Source organism: Myxocyprinus asiaticus, chromosome 36 (assembly GCF_019703515.2).
Source record: "Myxocyprinus asiaticus isolate MX2 ecotype Aquarium Trade chromosome 36, UBuf_Myxa_2, whole genome shotgun sequence".
Classification (NCBI taxonomy): domain Eukaryota; kingdom Metazoa; phylum Chordata; class Actinopteri; order Cypriniformes; family Catostomidae; genus Myxocyprinus; species Myxocyprinus asiaticus.
Genome location: NC_059379.1, coordinates 3,523,420 through 3,550,940, shown reverse-complemented (window position 1 = coordinate 3,550,940; position 27,521 = coordinate 3,523,420). Strand labels below are relative to the sequence as shown.

Sequence of the window (27,521 nt, the reverse complement as noted above, 5' to 3'; positions counted from 1 at the left end):
AAATTCATTTCTTATAAACTTTAAACAATTATTATTATTATTATTATTATTATTATTATTATTATTGTTTTTGTAGAAGTCCACTGATCATTAAGAAAACGGCTCATAAGAGTCATTTGTTTGGGAATTGCACCACATTGGTCGCCAAAGTACCATACGGTTGTAGGCTCATTACCATAATTTATCAGACATGGTATTATGGTACCATGTTTTTTTTATTTTTTTTTACATTTACAAGTTACAATTTATTTATTTATTTATTTATTTTTTCAGAAGTGAACCATGGTAATACCAAGGTGTAATTTAATGCACTGTGGATTTCTATGAAAGTGGACACTATGAATGTTATGAATGTTAAACTGCAGATTTCTTTTTAGACTGTTCTTCACTACACGTTAAGCTTTAAATTCATCACTCCAAGTAAGCAAAACAAATCCAAGCCAAGATGTCCGTGTTGAAAAAGGGGGAATTTCTTGGCTGTAACCCCCCCAACACACACACACAAATCTCTCTCCCTGTGAAAAATAAAAGTTGTTCTGTAAGTCTTTTGTTCATTCAGACTAGCACACACATTTATAGTCATGGTTGAGTGGAGACGGCACCAGTGGCTCCTCTTCACACTACCAGAGAGACACTGAAGGAGAGCTGGAATTGTGTTACACTGCTCTTGCCTCTTGAAATCAGACTGTATCGTCCTCTTCAAAGCTTTGTGACACAGGTAAACACAGTTTTGTTAACAGTTCTGGCTGTCATCTCAAAGTTGTTGAAAATTTATTTATTTGCTTGAATATTTATTTTCTGAGAGGACATCGTGCTCTGAACAAAGTGGAACACAATTAGGGTGTCAATGAAGTATTCGTGACGCACTTTAAAAAAAAAATATATATAAATAAAACAGTATATGTGCTGCCTTGAAATGTAAAGTTGTGTTCAGAGGAAACAAAAAAACATTTACCAATGGTATTAAAAAAATAAACTTAATTCAAGATTAGGGATGCACCGATGTATCAGCCACCGATATTTATTGGCAAGAATTGACCAAATTATAACCATCGAACTGGTCATAAGCATGAGAACGCTGATATAAAAAAAACAACAGTTTATTTATAATTAATTACATTCATTTATTGCATGTATAAAGTTTATAATAATTTTTTTCTGCATGTAATAAAAAGAAACACTTTAAAAATAAAATCTGAAAAGTAAAGAATGTCAAATGTGCATGAAATGAATCTGTTATGTTCTATGATATTATGCAAAAATATTTTTAATTAATGTATTTATTTTTTATCTTATATTTATCTTTCATTGTGGCTCTCTTAAAATTTTGGCCTGTCATGTTTTCCAATGGATTCAATTCATGTTCATTTAAAATTATATATTGTTAGAGCAATTAAATAGTTTGTGCACCTCTGTACATTTTTTTAAAACATAATTACACAACAAAACAGTGATCTAATGACCAAATAAGGTTAGTAAGTGGCAAACTATTGGTATCGGTATCTACCTTTAAGTTTTTGTTAAAATCGATAGAGGATTTTTCTCTGAAAACAAGTCTGCTTATTTTACAGTGTTGCTTCTCAGGAACAGGAAGGGTATTTTTGCTGAAAACAACAACTAAGATATTTAAGAAAACGATGACGCAACGTGCCGCAACGGCTTGAGGCTGTCTACACTGGACGCGTTGGCACGAAATTTTCTTAATCTATACCCTTTAATTTGTGTAGTAACACCAGCACGTGCAGTGAAAAATGGAACGATACACCCGTTTATTGTCGGTGCGACGGACACTTCCAGTGTAGACAGCATCATTGATTATAATGGGGTCTATTACTTTTGATGTGACGTGCCGCTCGCGTCCGGTGTAGACAGAGAGTTAGTTTGATAACAAAACAACAAAATCATAAAGCAGTTATTCTAATGCCAAATGTTACGTTAATAAAACAAATAGGCATTTGTTTTTTATAGTGCAAAGGTACACTAGATTTTTTTACCTATATTAATTTCTTCTTTGACTTTTACAGAATTTCCTTGAGTTGATTATGGAGGATGTGAAACCCGGCGGCTGGCAATATGGTGTAGCTGGAAAAAACAGAATGGGTCTCCTTCGCAGGTCCTCATCACTGAGGAGTCCTAGAGAGCAGGGTAATTATGAGGCCCCTGTGGCGCAGGTGAGTGAGTCCCCTCACGCAGCTCGTCCACAGAGCTGTATCGATGGTGGCAGGATGGACAAATGGCTTCAATCACTGGAGAGACTCCAAGCACATCCATTTCAGAAGCAAATACCACCATTTGTAGACAGAACGAGATCTATGCCAGCTCTCCAGAAGGAGTTGACAGGACGTAGCCCCCTCTTTCCTGATCTTTCCTCTCATGGAAGGAGGAATCAGGCCCCTAACATCTGTCCCAGCCTGTGTGAGACCTCCCTAAGCAGTGTGGGGTCCATGAAGTCTCACGCAAGGTCAGAGAGGAGCGATATTGTACACTTTAAACCTGGTCCCAGTGCAGAGAAAGCTCAATTCTGCTCTCTCGCTCCGGTTCGCTTCGGGTGGCTGCCCACACAGAGACATGTGATATTAACGGAAATGTCTAATAACGCATGCCACCAAGACAACAGCAAGTGCCAGGTAAGAAAGAAGGGGTAGTGATGTCACAGCAGGAAGCTGTTGATTTTTATATAGGCTACTATTGGGCTATTTTTGCAGTTACGTGCTACCATACTACTCATATATACAGTATAATGCTAATATAAATGATTATTTTCCTGCAGTATGTATACTGTTCATAGTTTGCATATTTTCTGGATAGAATACCTGAATGAAAATAATACTTGAGTGGTATATTGGAGAAAAAAACAAAAACAAAAACTGCGTGATACAATGTATCCCACATTAATGTTTTTTTTTTAATTTTTTTTATTACATTTCTAAGCAATGTGATTTGCAGTTTTCACCTGCTATATGATAAAATGTGTAAAACATCCCATAGTCTGTGAACAAGGTAACTGAGTCATATCTAGGTAACAGAATTTTATCTAAGGTGTGTCCCAAACCGCACACTTCTGCACTATTCTTCATCATTTTGTAGTGTAAGTAGTGCAAGTAGTATTTTAACACTGAAAATGCAACAAAAAGAAGTGTAATATAAATACCCGGATGATGCACTTCTTCAACCGTCATAACGGAGTGTGGAATGTTGGACGCTTTATGCATTCAGCGCTCACGGCTTGCCTTATGTAGCAGAAGGGGCGGACTTACCTGGCTGCGTTGCTGGTCTGACAAAAACAATTGTAAATAATGGAGAATGTAGCAACTAGCGAAACTACAGTGAAGACAGTACCTTATAAATGTAAGTCGAATGCTTTACCATCACTCCATGCTGTCTGTTAATAAAATTTGAGATATAAGTTTTGAACTGAGTTTGGATAATATGCTAAAGCTAGCAGCAACAGATCGCATGTGTTTGAAACGTCACTTCCATCAGCTTTTAAATGGCAAATACTTATGTGAAGTAAGAACCGATAAAGGAATATTCTGGGTTCAATACAAGTTAATCTCAATCGACTGCATTTGTGGCAATAATGTTGATAAAATTAATTAAGTTTTAAATTATAAAATGCTGTCGATTGAGTTTAACTTGTATTGAACCCAGAATATTCCTTAAGTTTCCATAGTACACTTTGAAAATGAATACACTACATGGCTGAGTGCATAGTGTATATTGTAAGTGCAAAGTGTACAGTGTGTGAATTGGGACACAGTTATTGAGAATTTTTTATTTCATTTTTTTAGAATTTTTTAGATTTTATTTTTAAGAATCTAACCACCCAGAACACCCTAGCAACTGTGTAGCAACTCCCTAGCAACCATGTGCAACTGCCTTGCAACTTGCTAAAAAATGCTCAGAATACCCTAGCAACACCTCGGCAACCACCCAAAACACACCAGCATCATGGTGGCACTATATCAGTGTTTAGTTGCATATTGTGTACTCTTTCACATTCTGCTGGGTTATTTCATGACAATTTTCTTGTATGATTTTGGAGCAAAAAATAACCTCTGAAAGGTGGCAGCATCATTATTTTATTTTTACACGGAGATAGGTAGGTCTATTACTAAAATCAGTTGACTGCAGCACACCTTGTTGCATTAGTCCTACATGCCAATGGTGTGAATCTAAAAATCTAAAAATTATTTTTCCACAGTTGGAGTGCCTATAACTCCACAAGTATTAAAGCTATCTTAATATCCTTTCATATTCTGGTTCAGAACATAATTTCCTTTTTGTACCTTAAATTTTAAGGCCCTATATAGTTAAATCCCAGAGATATGGGCTCTCAATATGGCTCCAAGGGTAAATTGTTAAATAATACACTTCAAATGGAAGAAAACCAATTTGTTACAAAGCTAGTTTTTCTTGTCCAACAAAACAAAGGTCTGAAGTACACATAATAATGTTGAAACACAGAAATGAGTTTTTGAGAGTCCAAAAATAGACTATTTTTAAGAATAAGAGATGCGTGTGGCTCTTCAGTTATAGTGCAATACCTATATCTAGTTTTTTGGATTACAGAAATGTATATCTGCAAAGAAAAAAAAAAAATGCTTTTTCTGCCCTAAAAATGTCTGTATGACAACGACCATAAATCGTAGATATCCCAAAGTTATTGTTATGTTTCCACATCCCCTGAATAGTAGGCAGTGTATACGGCACAGTATAAAGTAAGCTGTATGCTAATATTGCGTTCCAAACATTTGGAAAATCCAAAAATAATTTGAAGATTTTTACATTACTTCCTGGATGATTTTAGAGAGTGTCCCATTATAATGGCTTTTGTTGGAGATAAAATAGCTTTTAGGAGAGGAAAGTGTTCTGACTTTCAGAAATTCACCAAACCACTTAGATTCAACATCCATTTGTAAGTTTTTGGATGTTGCCTTTTCTAAATGGAAAAATATTTCAAATGTAATAAAAACAGATCTGAGTGAGTTTAAAAGGGAAACCCCACTTTATATATCACACATATTTTACACATATTGGCTCCTTACAGTGTAAAACATTTTGCCCAACAGTTCAGAGCGATTGAGTCATTCGCAGTGGAGATAAAAGCCATCGGAATCTCTCTGGCTCTTTCTGCCACCTCTGTACACTGACAACAAATATTCTCTCACCTCCTCTACTGGGAGAAAATCCCAGAAATGAACAGCCAAACTATCAGACCTGATTTACTTTAGTGCCATTTGATGCCGTAAAGAAGAGAGAGGAACAGAAAATTGAAAGAAGGGGAAAGAGAGGGAGAGAAATCTCTGAATAACTGTCAAGTACATAAACTTCAGTGGCTGCCATGGTGCTGCATCAAGCCGAGATAAAACAGCTCTGTCAGCAGGTGCTTAGATCCATTCTGAACAGGTTTAGGAGTGATTAGATCCAACCGCTTCAGAGCCAACTACTGGATCACAACAGAGCTGCAGCGCTCAGGAGCTGTAGAAATGAAGGAATGCTCTACAATGCTTTTTATATAAAGATCTGGAAGCATTTGTGGACTAAGCGTTTTACATCTTTTCACTTCAGTTATTCAAAGTTTAAAGTCGCCATGAAATCAAAATGAGTTTTATGGTTTTTAGTCCATGTTTGTTAGATTTGAGGCCTTCTATAAGCTAATGTACTCCTATAAGTTGACAAATTTGAGCAGATAATATACAAATTTACAAATTAAAGTCTATCACTTCTGGGACAGTGGACCAAAAATATTGATGACTCATCTTGCACTATGCAGTTTTTTGTCTAATAAAACCCTCTCTATAATGAGAATGCTCCCTCCCGCATTTTATACCATCTACCACCAACAAGCAATAGGAAGTAGCAAATCATGGTCCAAGGCTTTGATGTAAACTATGGGCTATTGGTCATAAAAAAAGGTTCAGTTCTTCAATATGTCCCATCCCAACTTCATGTTTCATTAGAAAATATGACAACATGGGAAACAAAATTGTGCTCATTAGGTCATTTCATGGTATCCTTAAACTATGTTACATACATCTGTCAGTGCATTTGGCCCCAAATGAAATTTCAGTAACTATCCCCAAAGTAAAGATTTAATCAAGTTTGATCATGCCAGATGAATCTTAATGCATTTGTACACAGAAATTATATCTTTTTGATGTTATGGTAGCTGTCCATTTTACATCTGAAAGCAAAAATGTGTGTGCTTTATTCCAGCAGAAACTGAAGTCTCCTATTACTCCAGTGTTACTCAGTAATCCTGTCAAACTGAACGGATCCGGACCAAGTGGTGCGTATAACGAAGTTGGGAGATGTCATATTCAATTTCAAATAAACTGCGAAGTCTAGGTGGCTAGTCACCTGTGATTCAGGTTTGGAGATTTGAACTTTACTTAAAAGTGAAAATACAACCACATGCAAACATTGTTTCATGCAGAAAACCAAGCTGTGAGGATGTTATTTAAAGCACACATAATAACTATAAAGCAGAATTAATGAGAAAGAGAGAAGTAATCTTCTGATTCTGAATTAGTTTCTTTATTGTGTTGCACTATAAAACTCAAAACATACAGTTCCTCAGGCGTTGAAGTATTTGCCGGAGTTGTAGAAGAAAGTCTGGAGTCGGACCAGAACTTTTGGAGTCAGAGCAGAACGACTGAGTCAGAAGCAGAGTGTTTGGAGTCAGAGCAGAGTGTTTGGAGTCAGAGCCGAGGGATTCAGTGTCAGAGCAGAATGTTTGGAATCAGATCAGATCAACTGGAGTCAGAGCAAAACGATTGGAGTCCAAGCAGAACGATTGGGGTCCGAGCAGAACGATTGGGGTCCGAGCATATCTTTTGTAGTCAGAAGCAGTGTTTTTTCAGATTAAAACTTTTTATTGATTCATAAACAACACAGAATAAAACAAAATATAAATGCACAGAATCAACTTTTAACCCCATTAAAGCTCCAATAATTCCCCATCTCCATCCCAATTCCCAGCCCCACCCCAACCCCCAACAAACAATGCCGTGGTCCAAGCCTGAGTTATAGACACAATATAAACACAAATTTTTTTAATTTTGTTTTTGAGAAAATAGAAATACAACAATCAACAAATAATGAGAGAAAAGGAGAAAAGTAAAATTCTACAAACAATACAATTTAGAATTTAGACCATAATCACGTTTCTCTCCACGTGGTCCTCACTGGGAGCCTTCCAGACAGGACAGGTATTTGCCCCATTTCCTACCATACACGTCCAATCTGCCAAGCAGTCCATATGACATCTTTTCAAATGCCACCACCCTGCCCAATTCAGTGAACCATTCTTGAAATGAGGGAGCACCATTTCATTTCCATCCTCTAAGAATTATCTGTCTGCCAATCATTACACTAGTTTGGATCCAGCTTTTTGTATATTTGTCACCTACTTTAATAACCACCCCATCCACCAATATACATAGTCTAGGGTGGAATGAATTTTGATTGTCTTAATCCTCACATATCAAATTCTGGGCTCTTACCCAGAATTCATGAATCTTAGCGCAGAACCACAGAGCATGTGCTCCGTGTCACCAACACTCTGAATCAACAAGGATTAATACACTGACCCTTCATGCCCCCTTCCAAAGGCTGTGAACATGATATAGAGGGTGTCTGCAGCTTTAGGGGGCTGTGTACTACAACCAAAAATAGAGAGTTGATGGCACAACTGTAAATACCTGAAAAATTGAGACCTAGAAATCCCAAATTGCTGGGTTATATTTTCTTATAAACTTAATTTTCAAGTGTAGCAACACCCCTCTTCATCCATTCTTTCCAGCAAAAGGGGGACTCGTTAATACACAATTTGGGTTTTAGCCATATGCTTGAGGAAACATTTAGGTAAGTGTCCAAATTGAACATATGGGAAACCTTTCTCCAAACTGAATGTAAGTGTGAAATAATGGAGTGCATTTTCACTTCCCTAGGCAATTTGATAGAAAGACTTTGCAATGGTGTGATTGGGGCAAGGACAGCTTGTTCAATGTTGTACCAGGGAGGGGCTCTCTCAGGTGGAAGAGACCAATGGGCCAGGTGTCTGAGACTGAAAGCATAATAATAAAATGTTTTTTGGGGAGGCCTAAACCTCCTTTTTCAACTGGTCAATGTAACTTACTGAAATGCAACCAAGGTCATTTACAGTGGTAGGGTAATATGCTGTCAGAGCAAGAGCTTCCGACTTAGACTAATTCACCCTATATCCTGAAAATTTGGAGAAAGAATTTATAATTTTATGGAGGCTAGGCATTGATCTACTTGGGTTGGAGACAAATAATAATATATCATCGTAGAGTAGAAGTTTATGCAGCACACCTCCTGCTACAAAACCAGGAAAATCTTCCTCTTATTGCGGCTGATAAGGGTTCCAGGGCAAGACAGAACAATAAAGGGGAGAGAGGACATCCTTGCCGGGTTCCCCTACCAAAAGAAAAAAAATCTGAAATTAATACATTAGTTTGCACTGCTGCTACCGGTTGTTTATAAAGTAACTTAATCCACCCAATAAAAGTGTTCTCAAATCATTCTCTAATGACCACATAATATTTATAAAACATCTAATATTATCAGAAGAGCTACAACCACGTATAAACCCCACTTGATCTATATGTATAATAGATGTAATTACTCTGCTTAATCGATTAACCAGAATTTTAGGCAATATTTTTACATCTAAATTGATCAGAGAAATTGGACGATAAGTTTTACATTCATTTGGGTCTTTATCTTTTTTTAAGAATGAGACTGACCAGGGCTTGCACCATGGTTGGTGGTAGTTCACCTTTCTTTAATGACTCTGTGTAAACTTCTAACATAAGTGGAGCCAGTTCTTTGACATAAGATCTAAAATTCTGCTGCAAAACCATCTGGCCCTGGAGCCTTACCTGATGGCAAGTCTTTAATTACCTCAACAAGCTCCTCCAAAGTAATATCTGAGTCAAGAATGTCAATTTAGGAAGTTCTAATGGGTCTACGAAGTTGCTAATATCCTTATTGGTAGACGTGGAACTATTAAGATCGAAATACAATTCTTTAAAGGCTTTATTAATATCTGTGGCAGAAGTAAATATGTTGCCTCCAGAAGACTTCACTGAAGAAAATGTGGAAAAAAACTCTCTCTGTTTTATGTATCTGGCAAGAAGTCTCTCTGCCTTGTCCTACGATTCAAAAATATGTCTGTCTTGCCCTGAATAACCAAAACTCTATCTTCTGTGACAAAATAGTAATGAGTCAACTTTCTCAGACCATTGGATGACATTCAGCACTTAAACACTTTTAATACTCTTTTCCAATTCTATGAATTCCTGTGCTTTGATCTTTTTCAAAGATGACATGTGATGACTCCCCTGCTCTTACTCGGACCAGCACTACAAAACACATGCCCACCCCATGCCCTGCCAAGATTTTCAGCTTCCTGTGGAGAAAGGCACGTTTCTTGAAGGAACGCTATATAAAATTTGTACTCTTAAGAAAAAATACCACCTTCCTTCTTTTCATAGGGTGCCCCAGCCCATTAACATTCCACGTGGAGAGAAAAATTTTACCTATATTAAAGTGTGACATATTGACATGTAAAAAAAAAAACAATTGTCAACGTCGCGCATAACAGTCCCAACTGGTGTCCATTGCTCAGAAATCCGACGGTCCATGAATGCTCACAAGACTTTCCATGACACTATTGCTAGCGGATTGCTCAATTCCAGTGATTTTTACATATATATGTATATATAGTAGTATTATTATTATTTTTATTGTTTTTTTTTCTTAACATAAACCATGCCATTAAATTGTACATAAATATGTTCAATAAACTGAAAATAAAAAATTAATTAGGACCCAGTAAACAATAACACTGAACCCACAACATGAGCAAATGAGCTCAACAGCAAGATAACAAAGGGAGAAAAAAAGAAAGGAAAGGAAAAAAAAGAGAGCCAGGCAGGAGCCAGTGGGCAGACAACAAAACAACAAACCATCTCAGGCTGCATCAGCAAAATTCACGATGTGTAGTTTGTATTGTTGATCGAGTGCAGGCAAAGTTACCCACTCACTATATTGATTCAATGAAAGCCATAGCTTGTCATGGGCATGTAAAAGTCTTGTGACCAACCTTGGTGTCAATTCTCAGCTTAGCAGGATAAAGCAGTGCGAAGCTCACCTTCTGTTGGTGCAGCAATTTTATACACTCTTTGAATCCACCCCGCTTCACTTGTGTCGCTCTAGCAAAGTCCGGGAAAACCATGATGTTATGGTCCTCCCAGCACAACTTGCCTTTATTCCTCGCTGCTCATATTCCTCGCCTTTTGTTAGTGCTACATAATTGTTCGAGATATCCCGACCTAAGTCATGAAGCTTGCTACTGTCACTATCGACTGGCCATCTTAATCCTGTAAGGCATCTGCCGTGTGCTTTTTAATGTCCCCACAGGCCGACGATTTCAAATATTTTTGACATCCTTGACTCCCAGCACAGTTTAACAAACAAAATTATTATGGTTCTCACCAGTTAATATTGCTTAAAAGGATAATTGTAGCAAAGTTTGAGTGGAGCTTGCCTTCAAGCGATCAACCCTCACATCGTGTCGCGTGACTCCCCAGAAGCGTTTTGAGTCAGAAGCAGAGTGTTTGGTGTCATAAGCAGAGTCTTTGGAGTCCGAGCAGAATAACTGGAGTTCAAGCATAACTTTTGGAGTCAGAGCAGAGCGTTTGGAGTCCAGGCAGAGCGTTTGGAGTCAGAGCAGAATGACTGGAGTCCAAGCATACATTTTGGAGTCAGGGCAGAGTCTTTGGAGTCAGAGCAGAATTACTGGAGTCAAAGCATAACTTTTGGAGTCAGAGCAGAATGATTGGAGTCCGAGCATAATTTTTGGAGTAAGAGAAGAACTATTGAAGTCTGAGCAGAATGATTGGAGTCTAAGCTTAAATTTTGGAATCAGAAGCAGAGTGTTTAGAGACAGAGAAGAGCGTTTGGAGTCAGAGCAGAATGATTTACATTTATGCATTTGACAGATGCTTTTATCTAAAGTGACTTACAGTGCACTTATTACAGGGACAATCCCCCTGGAGCAACCTGGAGTTAAGTGCCTTGCTCAAGGACACAATGGTGGTGGCTGTGGGGATTGAACCAGCAACCTTCTGATGACCAGTTATATGCTTTAGCCCACTACGCCACTACGCTCCATGATTGGAGTCTAAGCAGAACGATTGGAGTCCAAGCTTAAATTTTGGAATCAGAGCAGAGCTTTGGAGTCCGAGCAGAATTACTTGAGTCAGAGCAGAACGATTGGAATCCAAGCATAACTTTTGGAGTCATAGCTGAGTGTTTGGAGTCAGAGCAGAGTGTCTGGAGTCAGAACAGAGCATTTGGAATCAGAGTAGAGCGTTTGGAGTCAGAGCAGAGCATTTTAGAATCAGAGTGTTTTAGAGCCATATCAGTGTCAGAAGCAGAGTGTTTGGAGTCAAAGCAGAGTGTTTGGAGACAGAAGCAGTGTTTGGGGTCAGAAGCAGAGTTTTTTGTAGTCAGAGCCATGTGTTTGGTGTCAGAGCTAGGTGTTTAAGAATCAGAGCAGAGTGTTTTGTAGTCAGAACAGAATGTTTGCAGTCAGAGCACAACGTTTGGTGTCAGAGCAGAACATTTGGAGTCCAAGCAGAACAATTGGAGTCTGAGCATAACTTGTGGAGTGTTTTGAGTCAGTCAGAATGTTTGGAGATAGAGCAGAGCATTTGGAGTCAGAGCAGAGCAATTAGAGTCAGAGTAAAGTGTTTTAGAGTCAGAGCAGAGCATTTGGACTTAGAGCAGACCATTTGGAGTCAGAGCAGAGTGTTTAGAGTCAGAGTAAAATGTTTTAGCACCAGAGCAGACTGTTTGGAGTCCGAGCAGAGCATTTTCAAGTCAGAGCAGAGTGTTTGGAGTCAGAGCAGAGTGTTTGGAGTATTTGGTTTGCTGTCTCTTTTGGTGGTTCCCTCAGTGCTTTCATCTTCTCTGGGTCCCTGCTGCTTCTGGGATCTTTCCCTCTGTTCTGTCAGCAGGTGTTGAGTTTATAATGATGCTGCCACAGCGTCACTGTAATTACAGAGGTAAGAGCAGGACCAGGGGAGGGAGAAGGGCAGTGGTGCAGAAAACACAAGTACTTACTCCCCCATGAGTGTTTATACCAGAAATGATGATAGATGTTTGGAATCTTTCTCTGGCTCTTTCTTACTCACTCCAGATAGTGGTACTTTGACAGGGCAAGAGTGCCATGTTGATCAGCATGTGTTTGTTTATGTGTGTGTAAAGGCCGTTCTTCTCCCAAAGCGAGAAGAAAAACGATTGTTAACACACAAAGAGTGTCTAATGGTCAATGACCGATACATGCTGTTTGTTTCTCAGGATCACACTGTCTTGCCAGATCCCCTACCTCTTCCTCCCGTGCCACTCATGAAAAACAGAATATTTTTTGCCTTGATTCAAGGGTCCTCCTAGGAAGTTCCTACTTACGAATTCAGATGTCATAATTATGGGGTGATTTTGATTAGCATATAATGTGTCATGTCTAGATGTGTTTTTGTTCATGTTTTGTGTTCATGTCTTTTATTTTGAAATGTATTCCTGTTTCCATGCCATGTTTGTTCCTTGTCATGTCATTTCTTGTTCCCTCATGTGATCTTGTCATGTGTTCCCCTGTTCATGTATCTTATTTTCATTGGTTCATTGTTTGATTACTTTGTTATCAGTTCTAGTTTGTCATTGGTTTTAGTTTATTAGTCTTGTTATCTTGTTTATAGTTCTGTCTGTTCATTGGTTGTCTTGTTACCCATGTCTGTGTATTTTAAGCCCTCATGTTTGCATTGTCTAGTGTCAGGTATTGTTTATGTAACGTTGTTTTGTTCCATAATCAAGTCTAGTCATGTTTGTTTTATTTTCATAGTCTTACCAAGTTTAGTCAAGTTTGTTTTGTTCACGTTTAGAGTTAGGGTTTCTGATTTTCACGATTCATATTAAACTGCACTTGGGTTCATCACTCCTACATCATCATCTCTTCGTCTGCCTGTTGATAGCAACGTTACATAATGGATGCATCGGGAAATGTCATATTGCTGTCTTTTTCACTTCCCGACAAAGACAGGATGGTTTTTTTTTAGGTCTATGACAACAAAATGAACATCAATTAGTCTTAGCTTGATATGCAGAGACAAGTACTGTATAAGAAGGCCATTTGTAGTTTGCAAAAAGGTGAACACTGTGACTCTGTGGTGCTATAAAAACTTTTCTCTCTTTGTTTGAGCATAAATAAATTAATAAATACAACATTGTGCATAAAAATGATGATTCCAACATGACTTAAAGGCAGCATAGAGCTTAACAAACAACGCATGACCAACTGACAGGAGTGTGTGCTGAGCTGCCCTTCAAGCACAAAGCATACTGGGTAAATAGCTGCCTGTCAAGTGTGAGCTGCCAGTGCGAAGCACTATTACCTGCCTAGAAAACAACGGCAATAAATAGTTCACTTGGCAACTTTAGTGTCTGACAACGCCATGACCACATCTCCATGGCAACATTGACAGAGAACAATCCTTCATGCCGGCATGGCATGGTGGCTGACTGTCTCTCGTTTGACAGATTCAAATCTCTCTCTCTCTGTCCCTCTCACACCTGTACATACAGTAATACAGGTTAAGTCAGTATAAGAAGGCCTCTGTTTACAGTGTAAACAGCAGGAATGGAAGCCTTATTATGATAGAGGAGTGCCAATACACGCTGCTGTATTTACACCAAACCACATCATAGGCAGAACATCATTGGAGATCAAGCTCGCTCTAGCACAAATATTGGCAAAATGCACTTCTCACATAGAATGACATGGGAAACATCTGAAAGTGGACTTTTGTCTCTCTTCGCAGACAGAAAACCAGAGCAAAGTGTGAAGACGGAACCTGTAGCCTTCAAATACTGGAGGACACCTGAAAAGACATCATCTACCCACAAGGTGAGTTTAACATTGACTTGTGGGCCACATAGCAGTACTAGCTGTGGTTACACCAGCAGTTACACCATACACCTGCAATTAAAGATCTAACTTGACCCTATGCACTTTGTTGCACATTGCTGATCTTATTGTCATCTCTGAAGCGACTTTCTTTTTTGGCTGATGTCACCAAGCCCTCTTATTTTTCAGCCTTTCCAAAAACCTGTCTTATGGAGACCACTTTTTCATGATCTAATCAATTCCCAATGGTCAAAATATATACAGTATATATATTTTTCCCATGTTGAGTATCCTGTTTCACTCAGAAATTTATCAAATTACAGAGGTAAAATACATTGTGAACAGCATCCATACTGGGAGGGTATTAGATGAAATTACAATACTCATGTAACATGGTATTGAGATCATACTGCAAAGTACTTAAAAGAATACAAAGTTATTATCATGCTGCATCCAAAAAAAAAAAAATGAGAGCAAGTTTTGTATTTCATTTGGAAACCAAGGTCCTAGAGTCTGGAGGAAGGGTGGAGAAGCTCATAGCCCAAGTTGCTTGAAGTCCAGTGTTAAGTTTCCACAGTCTGTGATGATTTGGGTTGCAATGTCATCTGCTGGTGTTGGTCCATTGTGTTTTTTGAAAACCAAAGTCACTGCACCCATTTACCAAGAAATTTTGGAGCACTTCATGCTTCCTTCTGCTGACCAGCTTTTTAAAGATGCTGATTTAATTTTCCAGCAGGATTTGGCACCTGCCCACACTGCCAAAAGCACCAAAAGTTGGTTAAATGACCATGGTGTTGGTGTGCTTGACTGGCCAGCAAACTCACCAGATCTGAACCCCATAGAGAATCTATGGGGTATTGTCAAGAGGAAAATGAGAAACAAGAGATCAAAAAATGCAGATGAGCTGAAGGCCACTGTCAAAGAAACCTGGGTTTCCATACCACCTCAGCAGTGCCACAAACTGATCGCCTCCATGCCACGCCGAATTGAGGCAGTAATTAAAGCAAAAGGAGCCCCTACCAAGTATTGAGTACATATACAGTAAATGAACAAACTTTCCAGAAGGCCAACAATTCACAAAATTTTTTTATTGGTCTTATGATGTATTCTAATTTGTTGAGATAGTGAATTGGTGGGTTTTTGTTAAATGTGAGCCAAAATCATCACAATTAAAAGAACCAAAGACTTAAACTACTTCAGTCTGTGTGCACTGAATTTATTTAATACACGAGTTTCACAATTTGAGTTGAATTACTGAAATAAATGAACTTTTCCACGACATTCTAATTTGAGATGCACCTGTATGCTCAAATTAAAAGAAAACGGAATGATAATATTTTATTATCCACATTTGGCTGGACAATCAATAAACACTGAAGCCATTTTTCTCTGTTTCAATGTTGACGTAGCTACTACATTGTGGCTTTGTAGAGTGGTATGGTACAATTACTTAAATTATTGTACCATGGTAGTTTCTAGACCAAACAAAAACAACAAAAAAGTCTTATGTTCTGAGCCAGGCTTCCTCAAAGCAAAGCATTTGTGTCAGATTTACAGTATAGTCTCCTGTGATCCTTGTGATATAATAAAGAAGTGCCTCAAATTTCAGCTTAATTGAAGTTAACTTAATCGCCCTCAAGTTCCCCAACACAGATACAGTTGCTATGATAACAGTAAAACCTACCAGTTCAGACCCAAGCCCGGTTAAACCTGGTTAGAATGACAAAGTGGATTTTGAAACCATTGTTGTGCATGCAGGAGGCAGAAAGAGCCTCTTTTGTCAACATTCAAGGGGTTTCATGTGATTTCATCTTTGTTTCAGGCTTCAGGATCTGTGAGCTCAGAGGGAGGTAGAAACGGATCACAGGCTTGGAATCCGACAGCCAAATCGACCAGAAAGGTGGACACGGACCAGTCTCAGCATGGTGGGCCTCGACCCAACAACCCAGCTTTGAAAGATCCCACAAACAGACGCAGAAGTGCACCCGAGTCGTTTTCTCTCAGAGTGCCCTCTAGTGGGGACAACGGCTGTGCTCCTAAATACAGCTCTTCAATATCATCCATCACTCTCACTTCGAGGAGGGTCACACGCACTTCTAGTCTCCCTGACACAAGTCGACTGACCCAGAGGTCTCTGAGCCCCATGACGATGATGAGTAAAGATGCCACCGATCCTCCAAATGCCTTCTCTTCACTCATTATGGCACGAAGAAAAGCCATGGTGGTCAAAGTCACTGAACAGCTGACAAATAGCAAAACTAGCTCTGATCCAAGCACTACAGGGTGGCCCATCACCCTGACCCCTAGCTATGACCAAGGTTGCAAAGAAAACGACCACCACGTGGTACTGAGAAGAAAAGCAACCATAGTGAAAATGACAGAGCAAAGAGAGCATTTTAGTCAAGGACAGCCCTATACAACAAAAACACCAAAATACAGATACAGCTACACTGAGGGACTCAACAGAACAGATGTCAGAACATATGACAGTAACTTTGGAGTTAGTCTGTTAGCTAATGAAGCTAATGTCGCCATGGCTAATCCCTCATGTTTTAGTCGAGAACAGCCAGATACAACAACGGCAGCAAAATATAGGCACAGCTACACTGAGGGACTCCAAAAAACAGACAGCATAAAAAACAGTAACTCTGGGGTGAGCCTGTTAGCTAATGAAGCTAATGTCACCATGGCTAATCCCTCACGTTTTAGTCGAGAACAGCCAGATACAAAAACGACTGCAAAATTTAGACATAGCTACACTGAGGGACTCAACGAATCAGATGCCTTAAAGTATAATTGCAATTCTGGAGTTAGCCTGTTAGCTAATGAAGTAAATGTCCCTTTGGCTAATCCCTCTTATTTTTGTAGAGAACAGTCAGATACAACAAAAACAGCAAAATACAGACAAAGCTACACTGAGGGATTCAATGAAACAGACAGCCTTACATACAGCAGTAGCTCTGAGGTTAGCCTATTAGCTAATGAAACTAAAGTTGCCATGACTAATCCCTCATGTTTTAGTGGAGAACAGCCCGATTCAACAGAAACAGCGAAGCTACACAGATGCAGCTGTACTGAAGGACTTAACGGAATAGATGGCATAAAGTACGACTGTAACTCTGGTGTTAGCCTGTTAGGTTATGAAGCTAATGTCCCCATGGCTAATCCTTTTAGACGAGAACAGTCTAATTCATCAAAAACAACCAAGCTACACAGACACAGCTACACTGAGGGACTCAATGGAACAGATGCCATAAAATACGATTGTAACTCTGGAGTTAGTCTGTTAGCTAATGAAGTGAATGTCCTCTTGGCTAATCCCTCACACTGTAGTCAAGAACAGTCCGATAAAACAAAAAAAACTAAATATAGACACAGCTACACTGAGGGACTCAACGGAACGGATGCAAAAAAATACGATAGTAGATCTGGAGTTAGCCTGTTGGCTAATGAAGCAAGCTTGGCTAATCCCTCGCCATTAAATCAAACTTTTACCGTATCTGTACAGCCAGGAGAAAACAAGTGGAAGTCTAGCATGTCTCTTTACCTCAACAACCCAACAGACAGTAGTACAGCAGAAGAGACCAACAGCAGGAAGTATAAGCCGCCTCAAAGGCCTCTTAACTGTGATGCTAGCCTTTTTAACCACACAGAGCTTGACACTATTGCAGTTACACATCCAACATTTCACAACAAGAGCTCTCCTGTTTCCCAGAAGACAAATATTGACCTTGTTATTTCCAGTAGCAGTGAAGCCGGCAGGCACTCTGCCTCCAACAACGATGCAAGGATTCCAGGGAACGAGGTATTTCAGTGGGATCGAACACTTCAACAGAGGGAAGAAACTATTTCTGGAATCAAACCTCTCACTCTACTAAAAGTACCAGGTACTTGTAAAATCACTCTAGGTATTCAGCAGCACACACACTACAACACTCTGTAGACTAAGGGCTGTGCATGTTCTTTGATGTATAATAGATGTGTATTATCATGCGAAAGAGGAGAGGGAAGTTTTAATTTATGCTTTTCAGAGCAGATACAGTACATGCGTCAACGGTGGACTGTCCTCCAACTGGAAATGTTCTCCTGTCTTTCTTTCTCGGTCTCTTTCTCTCCCTCTGTCTCTCATTTTCTCATCTTTTCATTTTCCCACGCATATCTTTGCATGCATAATCTATTTCTACCCTGCTTTCAAAACCAGTTTTGAGCTTCTGTGGGAATTCAGAGCTGCTAAACATAGAGAAAAATCACATCACAATATATGCACACAACTCATTTACTTAGCTATCTAACTGAGAACATGCCATAGCAGCTGTCTATTGTTTATATGAAGTTCCAAACGTAAAAAAGTTACTTGTCCGGAGAGAAAAATGGACACCTAAGTTACATGTTCAAGTAACATGTCAAAGTTTCTGTTGTATGTTTCCTAAAATTACGACCGATGCCCAACCTAATAGTGTACCTATGCAATCAGCTCAATTCTCTATGACAGAAATGTAAACTGCAATGGGTAAGGGAGGAGGCTATTGTCATATGGTAATTATTTTATGTCATGTATGGTAGTCAAATAAAGAAAAGCCTCCATCGCCATCATTAACAGCAGGGGTGCTCACACTTTCATGGAATGAGATCTACTTTTTCATCATGTTATTGCAGCAAGATCTACCATGTACAATAAAGGCTACACATTATCACAATACCAAAATGTCTGTAGTGAAATTTGACGATTCTCAATACCAGCTTCAATACCAAAACAAATAATAACACTAACTAATTTGTTAATTATGGAAGAATGGTTTCAAGTTCTTAAATAATTATTTAAGACTAGTAAACAGTCAGTAATAAAATAAAAATGAATAGAAATATATTAAAAATAATAGAACAAATTATGAAAAGTCAGTACTTTTTTTTACAGCTTTAAACATTTTTAACAGCAGTAGCCTATCAAGCATTCAAGTAACATTCAGAATGAAATGCAACATAAAAATACTACTGGTCTTTACTGTATGATTATAATACATTCATAATTATTAAAGCTACTAAAGTTACTCAGTCAAGAGCAGTGAGTGTTTTCTCATTTTCATGTTATGGTTGTTTGATTATTATGATGACACACTAGACGGTAGCAGGTCTGTTAGCTTACATTTATACTTACAAGTCCGACATTTGAATACAAATCCGCTTTTCTCTCCACTGTTTACGTTCACTTTAGACATCATACCTCACCAAGACGGGCATTTGTGTATTTGACCCTTCAGGCGCTCATTAGCACGAGCATTTTCAGCACACACATGCATGTTCATCACACACACATACGCCGCCTGTCAATCAAACAGGGCACAGCTGTTACTAGATTGCTAGCGAATTATAAAATTACACACTCTCTGGATTATTTTCAACAGTAGAATAAGAATATGAACTTTGTAATAAGTGACACAGGCCTAGCCTATCAGAAATATAGCTGGTTATTTTTCATTATTGACATTTTAATCAGTCTGCTTGTCCGGTCAGGCAAGTAAAATTCTCTTTAACTTGCCCCTGCAAAAATCCACTTGTCCCGGACAAGCAGACAAGTGTTAATGATGAGCCCTGTGCACATATGTGTTGTTGCCTTGTACTTACATTTAAAGTACCTGCATTTAATTAAATCTGTAGTTACACTGTTAACCTTATGCCTAACTCTAAGCTTAATACTACGCCAACCCTTACCCTAACCCCTAACCCTAATGCTGCTTTTAAACCTACCTTTACAGTACCTCAACCTTAGTAGCAGCAAATGTGAATCTTGTGAGAATTTTGCAGAACAACATGTGTTTATGCAATAAATACATTGTATTGTGTGTATTTTAATGCAAGTACATTTTTTTTGTCTTTTTGCAATTTTAGCATGAAAACATGTCCAGGTCACATTTCACCCCAAATCGAGAGACAAAAATAATAATTAGGAATTACATTTTGAATAAAGAAAATTAAGCCTATTTTTAGGACCATTAAGATTTCTTCCATTGTTATGTTATTGTCATAAAAATGAGTCACATATTCCCTCCACCCATTTTTTTGAGCAAAATTTCTCATTTCTTTCTATTGATTTTAGGGTTAAATATGACCAGAACCTGTTCTTGACGGTTTCACCCAAATAACACCAGACTCTGAGGATGACATACACTCTCTTTGTTCTTAGATAACTCGGCTCAACTCACCGCAGATGCTATTTTGGCCTTAAATGCTGCTGCAGTTATCGCTAACATAAAGCTGCAGGCCCAGCAAAGACAAAGTGTTCAGTGCCACAATTCTTCTCCAGAGCAAAGACAAAGTACATTAAACACAAAAACAGCAGGTATACAAACCATGATCTCTGAATTTTAATTTTTGGGTGAACTATCCCTTTAAGACTTAAGACATGTTGACTAGTTTGTATTAGGGCAACACAACACTCAGATATCAGTTGTAGTTTTTCCACAGTGTGTAAAGTGATTATATTTGTCTTTAACAGATGATAGAGGGGTCAATGAAGACAGCTATCCCTCTCCTGACACTGATGAAAAGACTGAAACATCTTCTATGTGTCCACATGCTGAGTTTGTCCCATTTGAGTCTCAAGATGCCACTCTGGAATCTTCTCCTGCTCAGCTTTCACTGAGAGTGAGTTATCGCAGAGGATTTTAGAATTTTGTTTTGGGTTGCTCTGGCAAGACTCATGGATTCTCAGTTGTTTTTCAGATGTTTTATTCCTAAAATGCTTTGGAGATATAGAAATACTACCGTTCAAAATTTGGAAACATTTTTTGTTCTTAAAAAAAAAAAAAAATGCTTCTCTTCACCTTGGATACACTGAAATTGATCAAAACACTGCCTTAAACATTAGTCATTATTACTGTTTAAAATAAGTGTTTTATGATATTATTTACCTGTGATGTCAAAGCCCCATTTTAAGCTCCAGTCTACTAAGAAAGTAATGCACATCATCATTAAGAAATCATTCTGATGTGCTATTATGGTACTAAAGAAACATTTCTTTTTGGTAGAACAGTTGAAAACTGGTTATACTACTTTGAAGTTTGGACATCACAACACAGTGTCTTTTTTTTTTTTTTTTTGCATTTTTTGCAAGTCATATTTTAGTTTTAAAATGGCCAAAAAGAAACAAATCTCAATATAAATGTATCAGTCTGTTGTTCTATTGAGAGATGAAGGCTATTCAAATCACTACTGTCTTGAAAGAAGAAATCAACATGAATTTAACCAGGATATAGAGAGGGAAGTGGACATCTCTAGTTTAAGAAACAAACTCCATACAGGTCCAAAGCTGGAAGCTTCAGTGACCAGTCCATGCCAAACACCAGTTTCATTTGCAACAGTGAAGACTGTGGGATGGTGGCATTTTAGGCAGCCTTTCAAAGAAAAAGCCACATCCAACTAGCAAACAAGAAAAGGGTCAAATGTGCAAAATAACTTAAAATATTGAGTGTTAAATAATTAGAAATTAGTACTGTGGATAGATGAATCTAAGATTGAGGTGTTGAGCTGCTTTCTGAATATTCCTCTGTAACAATTACACACACAGGTGGACCTCATTCACCACTTATCTTCCCGGCCTGGCTCTGCCCAGATGCCACTCCGCCCCACCATGTTCACCACACCCCCACCTGCCATTGGTCAAACAATGAGATAGCCCCACCCCCAACTCACGCCATTGGTTTATTAATGTTGGTGGGGGGGGTCTAAACGGGTCACTCAAATCAAACAGAGGAATTTTTATAGTGCCAAAGAGACAGAGTTTTCAAGAAATCAAACCTCTAAATGGTTTAATTGTAGTTGTCTCTGCATATTAAGCTTGAATAGAAAAAAGCATTCTAACACAGAAAAAGTTCCACACTTCAGCTTTAATTTCACCAGGATACTCCAGCAAAACGTAGAAAGTGGCACGTAAAACTCAGTTTGCAAAAATGTAGTTATAGTAAAGTTCAATCTATGAGACTAGGTTTAATTAAGTCCCTTAAAAGGAATATTTCACCCAAAAATGAAAATCCTCTCATCATATACTCATCCTCATACCATCCCAGATGGGTATGACTTTTTTCTTCTGCTGAACACAAACAAAAACAATGCAAGTGAATGGTGATCAGACCTTTGTAGCTCCAAAAATCACATAAAGGAAACATAAAAGTTATCCGTATATCTCCAGTAGTTAAATCTATATCTTCAGAAGCGATACAGTAGTGGTTGAGAAACAGAAAAATATTTTTTACTCTAAATCTCCACTTTAACTTTCACTTTCAGATGTGAAAGTAAAACTAAACAGGCAACACATGTGACTTTCAGATGTAAAAGTGAAAGTGGAGATTTAGAGTAAAAAGGACTTACATTTTTATCTGTTTCTCACCCACACCTATAATATCGCTTCTGAAGATATGGATTTAACCAATGGAGTTGTATGGATTACTTTTATGTTTCCTTTATGTGCTTTTTGGACCTTCTGAGTTCTGATCACTATTCACTTGTATTGTATGAACCCACAGAGCTGAGATATTCTTCTATAGGGGGTCTTAGGGATCATTTGTGGGGGCAAAGCCCATCCCAGCACCCCCCTAGATATAACCCTGGTTACACATATGCTGATCATAACTCTCCATCTCTTTAGGAGGCTTTAGCCATCAGACGGCCTGATTTCATCCAGCGCTCACAGGCTAGAGTTCGAGCCCTGGAGAGGAGGTCGCAGGAGAGGCAGGCGCTCCAGAAACCTCACAGCTCACCCCAGAGGACTGAGCTTGCATGCATTCAGCAACAGGGAGGTATGCTGTGCATAAAATCAATGGCATGATATCAGCTGTTGAAAAATCATGACAGTTATACAAACAAAGGCGAAATGAACAACTCTTTCGTGTCCTCAATATTCAGACAGACTCTGTTTATTAACACAACATGTGAACACTGGAGAAAATGTCAGATCCTGTTAAATAAGTGCTTTAATTTTAAGACAAACGAACTTGCTGTGTTTTAGCGCCCACACCTGGATGTTTGAATAATAAAACTACATTACTGGAGCTCCTGAGAACATGTGGGATGCTGTAAGTTTAGATGGATTTGTAATATTTATAGGAATAGTTAAGCCATTATTTAATCATCCTCATGTCATTCAGAACCCAAAAATGAGACATTTTGAACAAGGCTCCCACTGCCCCTTTACTTTTAAAAGGTTAGTTCATCCAAAAATGAAACTTATGTCATTATTTAGTCACCCATGCGTCATTCTAAACCAGTTTGACTTTGTCTTTTTTTAAATGTTGACCCTGCCCTTTCCATACAATGAAAGTGAATGGTGACTGAGGCTGTCAATCCCTAACATTCTGCATCTCATCATTTTGTATTCCTGTGAAGAAAGAAAGTCATACAGGTTTGGAATGACATGAGGGTAAGTATACAGTTTCATGACAGAATTGACCCTTCATTGACCCTTCATTTGCTCTGCAAATTCAAATTGGCACACAGTTTCCACTTGCAGCGGACTCAAAAACCACTGATGTTCAATGACATCACACCTGGCGTGACATGTCTGATGGTGTCATACTTGTAGAAAGTCATACAGAAGGAATCTAAGTATGGACAGTCCATACCAATTTTCTGCAACACTGATAAGCATCAGCCAGTCAGTTTTATTATTATAATTATAATTATAACCTATTATTGTAATTATGTCATCATTTACTCACCCTCATGTTATTCCAAACCCATATGAGTTTCTTCTTCTGTTAAACACAAATAGGAGATATATATGTGTCACGATGAACGTTCTTCAAAATTTCTCCTTTTTGGAGTTTCGACCGACATAAGGGTGAGTAAATTATGACATTTTTTCTTTTAGGGTAAAACTTTAACTTTACATGCATGTACATGTGCATGTGCGTGTGTGTGTGTTTTCTGCAGATAGCCTTTTGAAATCAAAAAACAGAGGCTTCATTGGAAAGGGACTACAGCTGTGGACCAGGAGGTAAAACTACATGCCCATTCCTGCTATTGACAAAACACCTTATCTGAACATTTTCCTGCATTATAGCTTTCTCTCTTCCACATAACACACACACACACACACACACACACACACACACACACACTCATGTATCAGTTCCATCTCTATTGAAAGTGTTCTGTGTGGCTGCAGGTTTTTGCCAGCTTGATTGTACTTCTCACGGCTTGTTTGTTTTGCTGCCGCTGAATAAAAGCTTGTGATTAGATCTGGTCTCACGGTGCTTCTGAATTAAACCTCCCTGATGTTCTGCTGGATGGATTCTGCACAAATGAGCAGTCATAAGTTTGATTTACTCTATAAAGCTGCGGATGTGTGTGTGTTACACGGGCGTGTGACTCTCAAAAAATGTCCTGGTAAATTTTAACCCCAAACCAATGCAAAAAATATGAAATTATATTTTGCATTTAGGACCACCTTAATAGCCCTAAGAAAAGGGGCCTAAATTTCTATATGCAAAATGTATTTCTTTTAGATTTTATTAATAAACATATAGTACATATACAGTATATAAGATGCATATATTTTATTTAGTGATTTGGTAATAAGAAAAGTACATTACAAATACAATTTATTAGTATTATTATTATTATTATTTGTTTTCTTTGATTTAAAAAAAAATAGGTGCAGGACTTTTCAATATTCTCTGATTATTGAATAATTCTGACTCTTATGCAACAGTATCATAGCGGTGACTCAGTCTAATGTAGTTTTATGAACTTAGCCTTTGTGACATGCTGGTCAGTAGAAAGCAAACTAACCCTGAGCTTCAATTGTCAGGAATTATAACAAGCTTCCTGAAGTGAGAAAAAAGAAAGAGGAAGAGAAAAGGAAAAAGGAAGAAGAGAAAAGGAAACTGACATCTCAGACCAACAGGCTACGGGCAGAACTCTTTAAAAAGGTAAATACCCAGAGAGTTTATTGCGCAGATGTTACTCTCATAGATCTAGAGAATGAATGGAGCTCTTAGTCATGCTTTGTTTAAAAATAAAAAATAAAAAATTAATTATATTAAATCAAATTAATTATATATAATAAATATAATTATTCAACCCCTATTGCATGTAGCTGTTTGTTAAATATGTAAGGCTACACAAGTAATTGTTTTAAAACAAAATGAAGTCATCACTCTTCAGTGGCACTTATTTAAGTTTTCAAATTTAAGTTTAGCGTTGTAAGCAAAAATGTATTTCTATGCAAAAAATGCAATTAAAAATAATCCATCTCAAAAGCTAATAGAGGAGATTATTTCATTACACAAGAAAGGTCATGGCTAAAAGTACATTTCCAAGGCACTTCAGTTTCCAATAGACAAAGTTGGCAGCACCATTCATAAATTTTTTAAATATGGTACAACAGCAACCTTCTTGGGTGTGGAAGAAAGCAAAACTTCACCAAGGGAAATGTTGACTCCAGTTGACTAAATATTCAAGAAGTAATTAGGAAAGACCTGTGGAGTCCTGGAAGAAGGTTTAATGGACGTATGACACTAAACTGAAAATGAGTTTTAGACCCATGGGTCAGCAGTACATCTGGAGTAAGATGACAAGGTGATGACAAGAACGACACCATCCCCACAGTCAAGCATGGAGGCGGGTCAGTCCTGTTATGGGGGTGTTTTGCGGCTGCATGAAACGGCTATCCTGACTATGTGACTGACACCATGGATTCTTTCAGGTATCAGGCCATTTTGGCATGAAAAATGTGATGCTTCAGTGTGTAAATTGAAGCTCTGTGATCATTGGACTTTCCAGCAAGACAGTAACACCAAGGATACATCCAAGTCGTCCAAAATCTGGATCAGGGATAGGTCGTGGAATGTCCTTAAATGGCCCTTTCATTCCATCATTAAAATCCCATTGCAAACCTTTGTTGGCATTTCAAGGAAGCAGTGGCAGCACAGAAACCAAAGAATGTCAATGAGCTGGAAGCTTTTGCTCATGGGAAATGTGGAAAAATTCTAATAGAGAGGTGTCCGAAGTCTGAGAACACTTACCTGAAACATTTATTTGCTGTTATTAAGGGTAAAGGACGTTCCACAAATGACTGACTTTGGGGGTTGAATATTTTTGACATGACATTTGTGGAGAGAATTAGTAATTTTTTATTTTAAAATTCGGGTAAACTATTTGTTCTCAAAATCACTCAAATATGTATTAAAAACTTACTTTGATTGTTTACTGAGGTTTTAGTTGATGTGTTTTAATTCACATCACCAGAATGTATTGCTGGTCAGGGGGGTTGAATAATTTTGACTGCAACTGTATGTATATATATACAGAATGGGTTTTCGGGTACATATTTTGAATTGGTTCTTTTTAATGATTTTGTTGAACTAAATTCTTCAAGTAAAAATTGTGAGGTGGGTTATACAGTAGAAAAATGTGGATAAACAACACACCAGTTGATGCAATCTCTATAACAGAACTGAAAATATAGTTATAAACAGCAATGTTTAACAAAAATGCGTATTACTACAAAAATTATGTGGGATATTTTGATGTGGTTAAAGTGTCTTCCAAATGCATAAATCTAAAATGTTTTGTGGAAACTTTTGGGAACACTTCTGAGTGACACATTTTTTATTTAACTGATTCACTGAAGCAAATCCGAATGAATTGATTCACTAAAAATGAATCAGACTTTGCAATGCTACTTTCCCTGCAAAGAATGAATTTTGAGAAGTTCCATTTGAAGGGTTGCTCAGGATTGTTGTCCACCAGATGAGTTCATATTGAAATATCTGTGTGAAGAGGAGGAGGGCGTGGCCGGTCCGTGATGATGCACGGCTGGTGCCGAATTGGTTGATCAGCAGGAGAGCGAGATATAGGGGAGCCGGAGGCGCCAGTTCGAGAGAGAGACGCACACGGGCGCATTGCATGTGTGTCTGTGTCCTTATGTTTTATGTTGTTTTAAGTTCATTTGTATCATTAAAGATTATGTTTACTGTTTAGCCGGTTCCCGCCGCCTCCTTGCCCACCTTTACCTGTTATAGTGGTGCCGAAACCTGGGAGGGAGGAGGGATGCGCTGGCGCGGAGTCCTCACCACTGCCATCCACCAGGGGAGCAGCCGTGGCCGTCTGCCTGGGGACGGAAGGGTCGCTTCCGGCCACCGAGAGCAGGAGGACTCACTGCCATCCGCCAGGGGAAGAGCGAGCTGGTGTCCGCCAGAGGGCAAAGGAGCCAGAGTTGGGAGGGGAGTTGGTCAGAGCGGTGGCGCCCTGACCTGAGTCTGTTGGGGGAGGGTGTGGCCAGGCCGTGATGATGCACGGCCGGCGCTGAATCGGCTGATCAGCGGGAGAGCGAGATAAAGGGGAGCCGGAGGCGCCAGTTCAAGATAGAGAGACACGCACGTGGCCGTGTTACATGTGTGTCTGTGTCATTATGTTTTATGTTGTTTTAAGTTCATTTATATCATTAAAGTTTATGTTTACTGTTTAGCCAGTTCCCTCCTCCTCCTTGCCCAACTTTACCTGTTACAATCTGACTTTGGTATGTTGT

General features: G+C 38.5%; 1 protein-coding gene across 1 annotated transcript; it reads left to right on the top strand.

Moving 5' to 3' along the window:
* Positions 1-597: 597 nt before the first annotated feature.
* On the top strand, positions 598-27,521 carry c36h10orf90 (chromosome 36 C10orf90 homolog). Its single transcript, XM_051674888.1, has 11 exons — positions 598-718; positions 2,025-2,627; positions 6,220-6,292; positions 13,911-13,996; positions 15,819-17,883; positions 20,178-20,333; positions 20,490-20,638; positions 22,638-22,788; positions 23,921-23,984; positions 24,801-24,921; positions 26,975-27,521. Exons 2-11 carry the CDS (start codon positions 2,043-2,045, stop codon positions 27,248-27,250), a joined length of 3,726 nt encoding a protein of 1,241 aa, XP_051530848.1. The 5' UTR covers positions 598-718; positions 2,025-2,042; the 3' UTR covers positions 27,251-27,521.

Bases quoted from the DNA above. Each gene is read 5' to 3' on its own strand.
- c36h10orf90 (XM_051674888.1), top strand. From the start codon at position 2,043: ATGGAGGATGTGAAACCCGGCGGCTGGCAATATGGTGTAGCTGGAAAA. The intron at 20,334-20,489 runs GTATACAAACCA...TGTCTTTAACAG, and splicing joins ATTAAACACAAAAACAGCAG to ATGATAGAGGGGTCAATGAA. The intron at 24,922-26,974 runs GTAAATACCCAG...TTTACTGTTTAG, and splicing joins GGGCAGAACTCTTTAAAAAG to CCGGTTCCCGCCGCCTCCTT.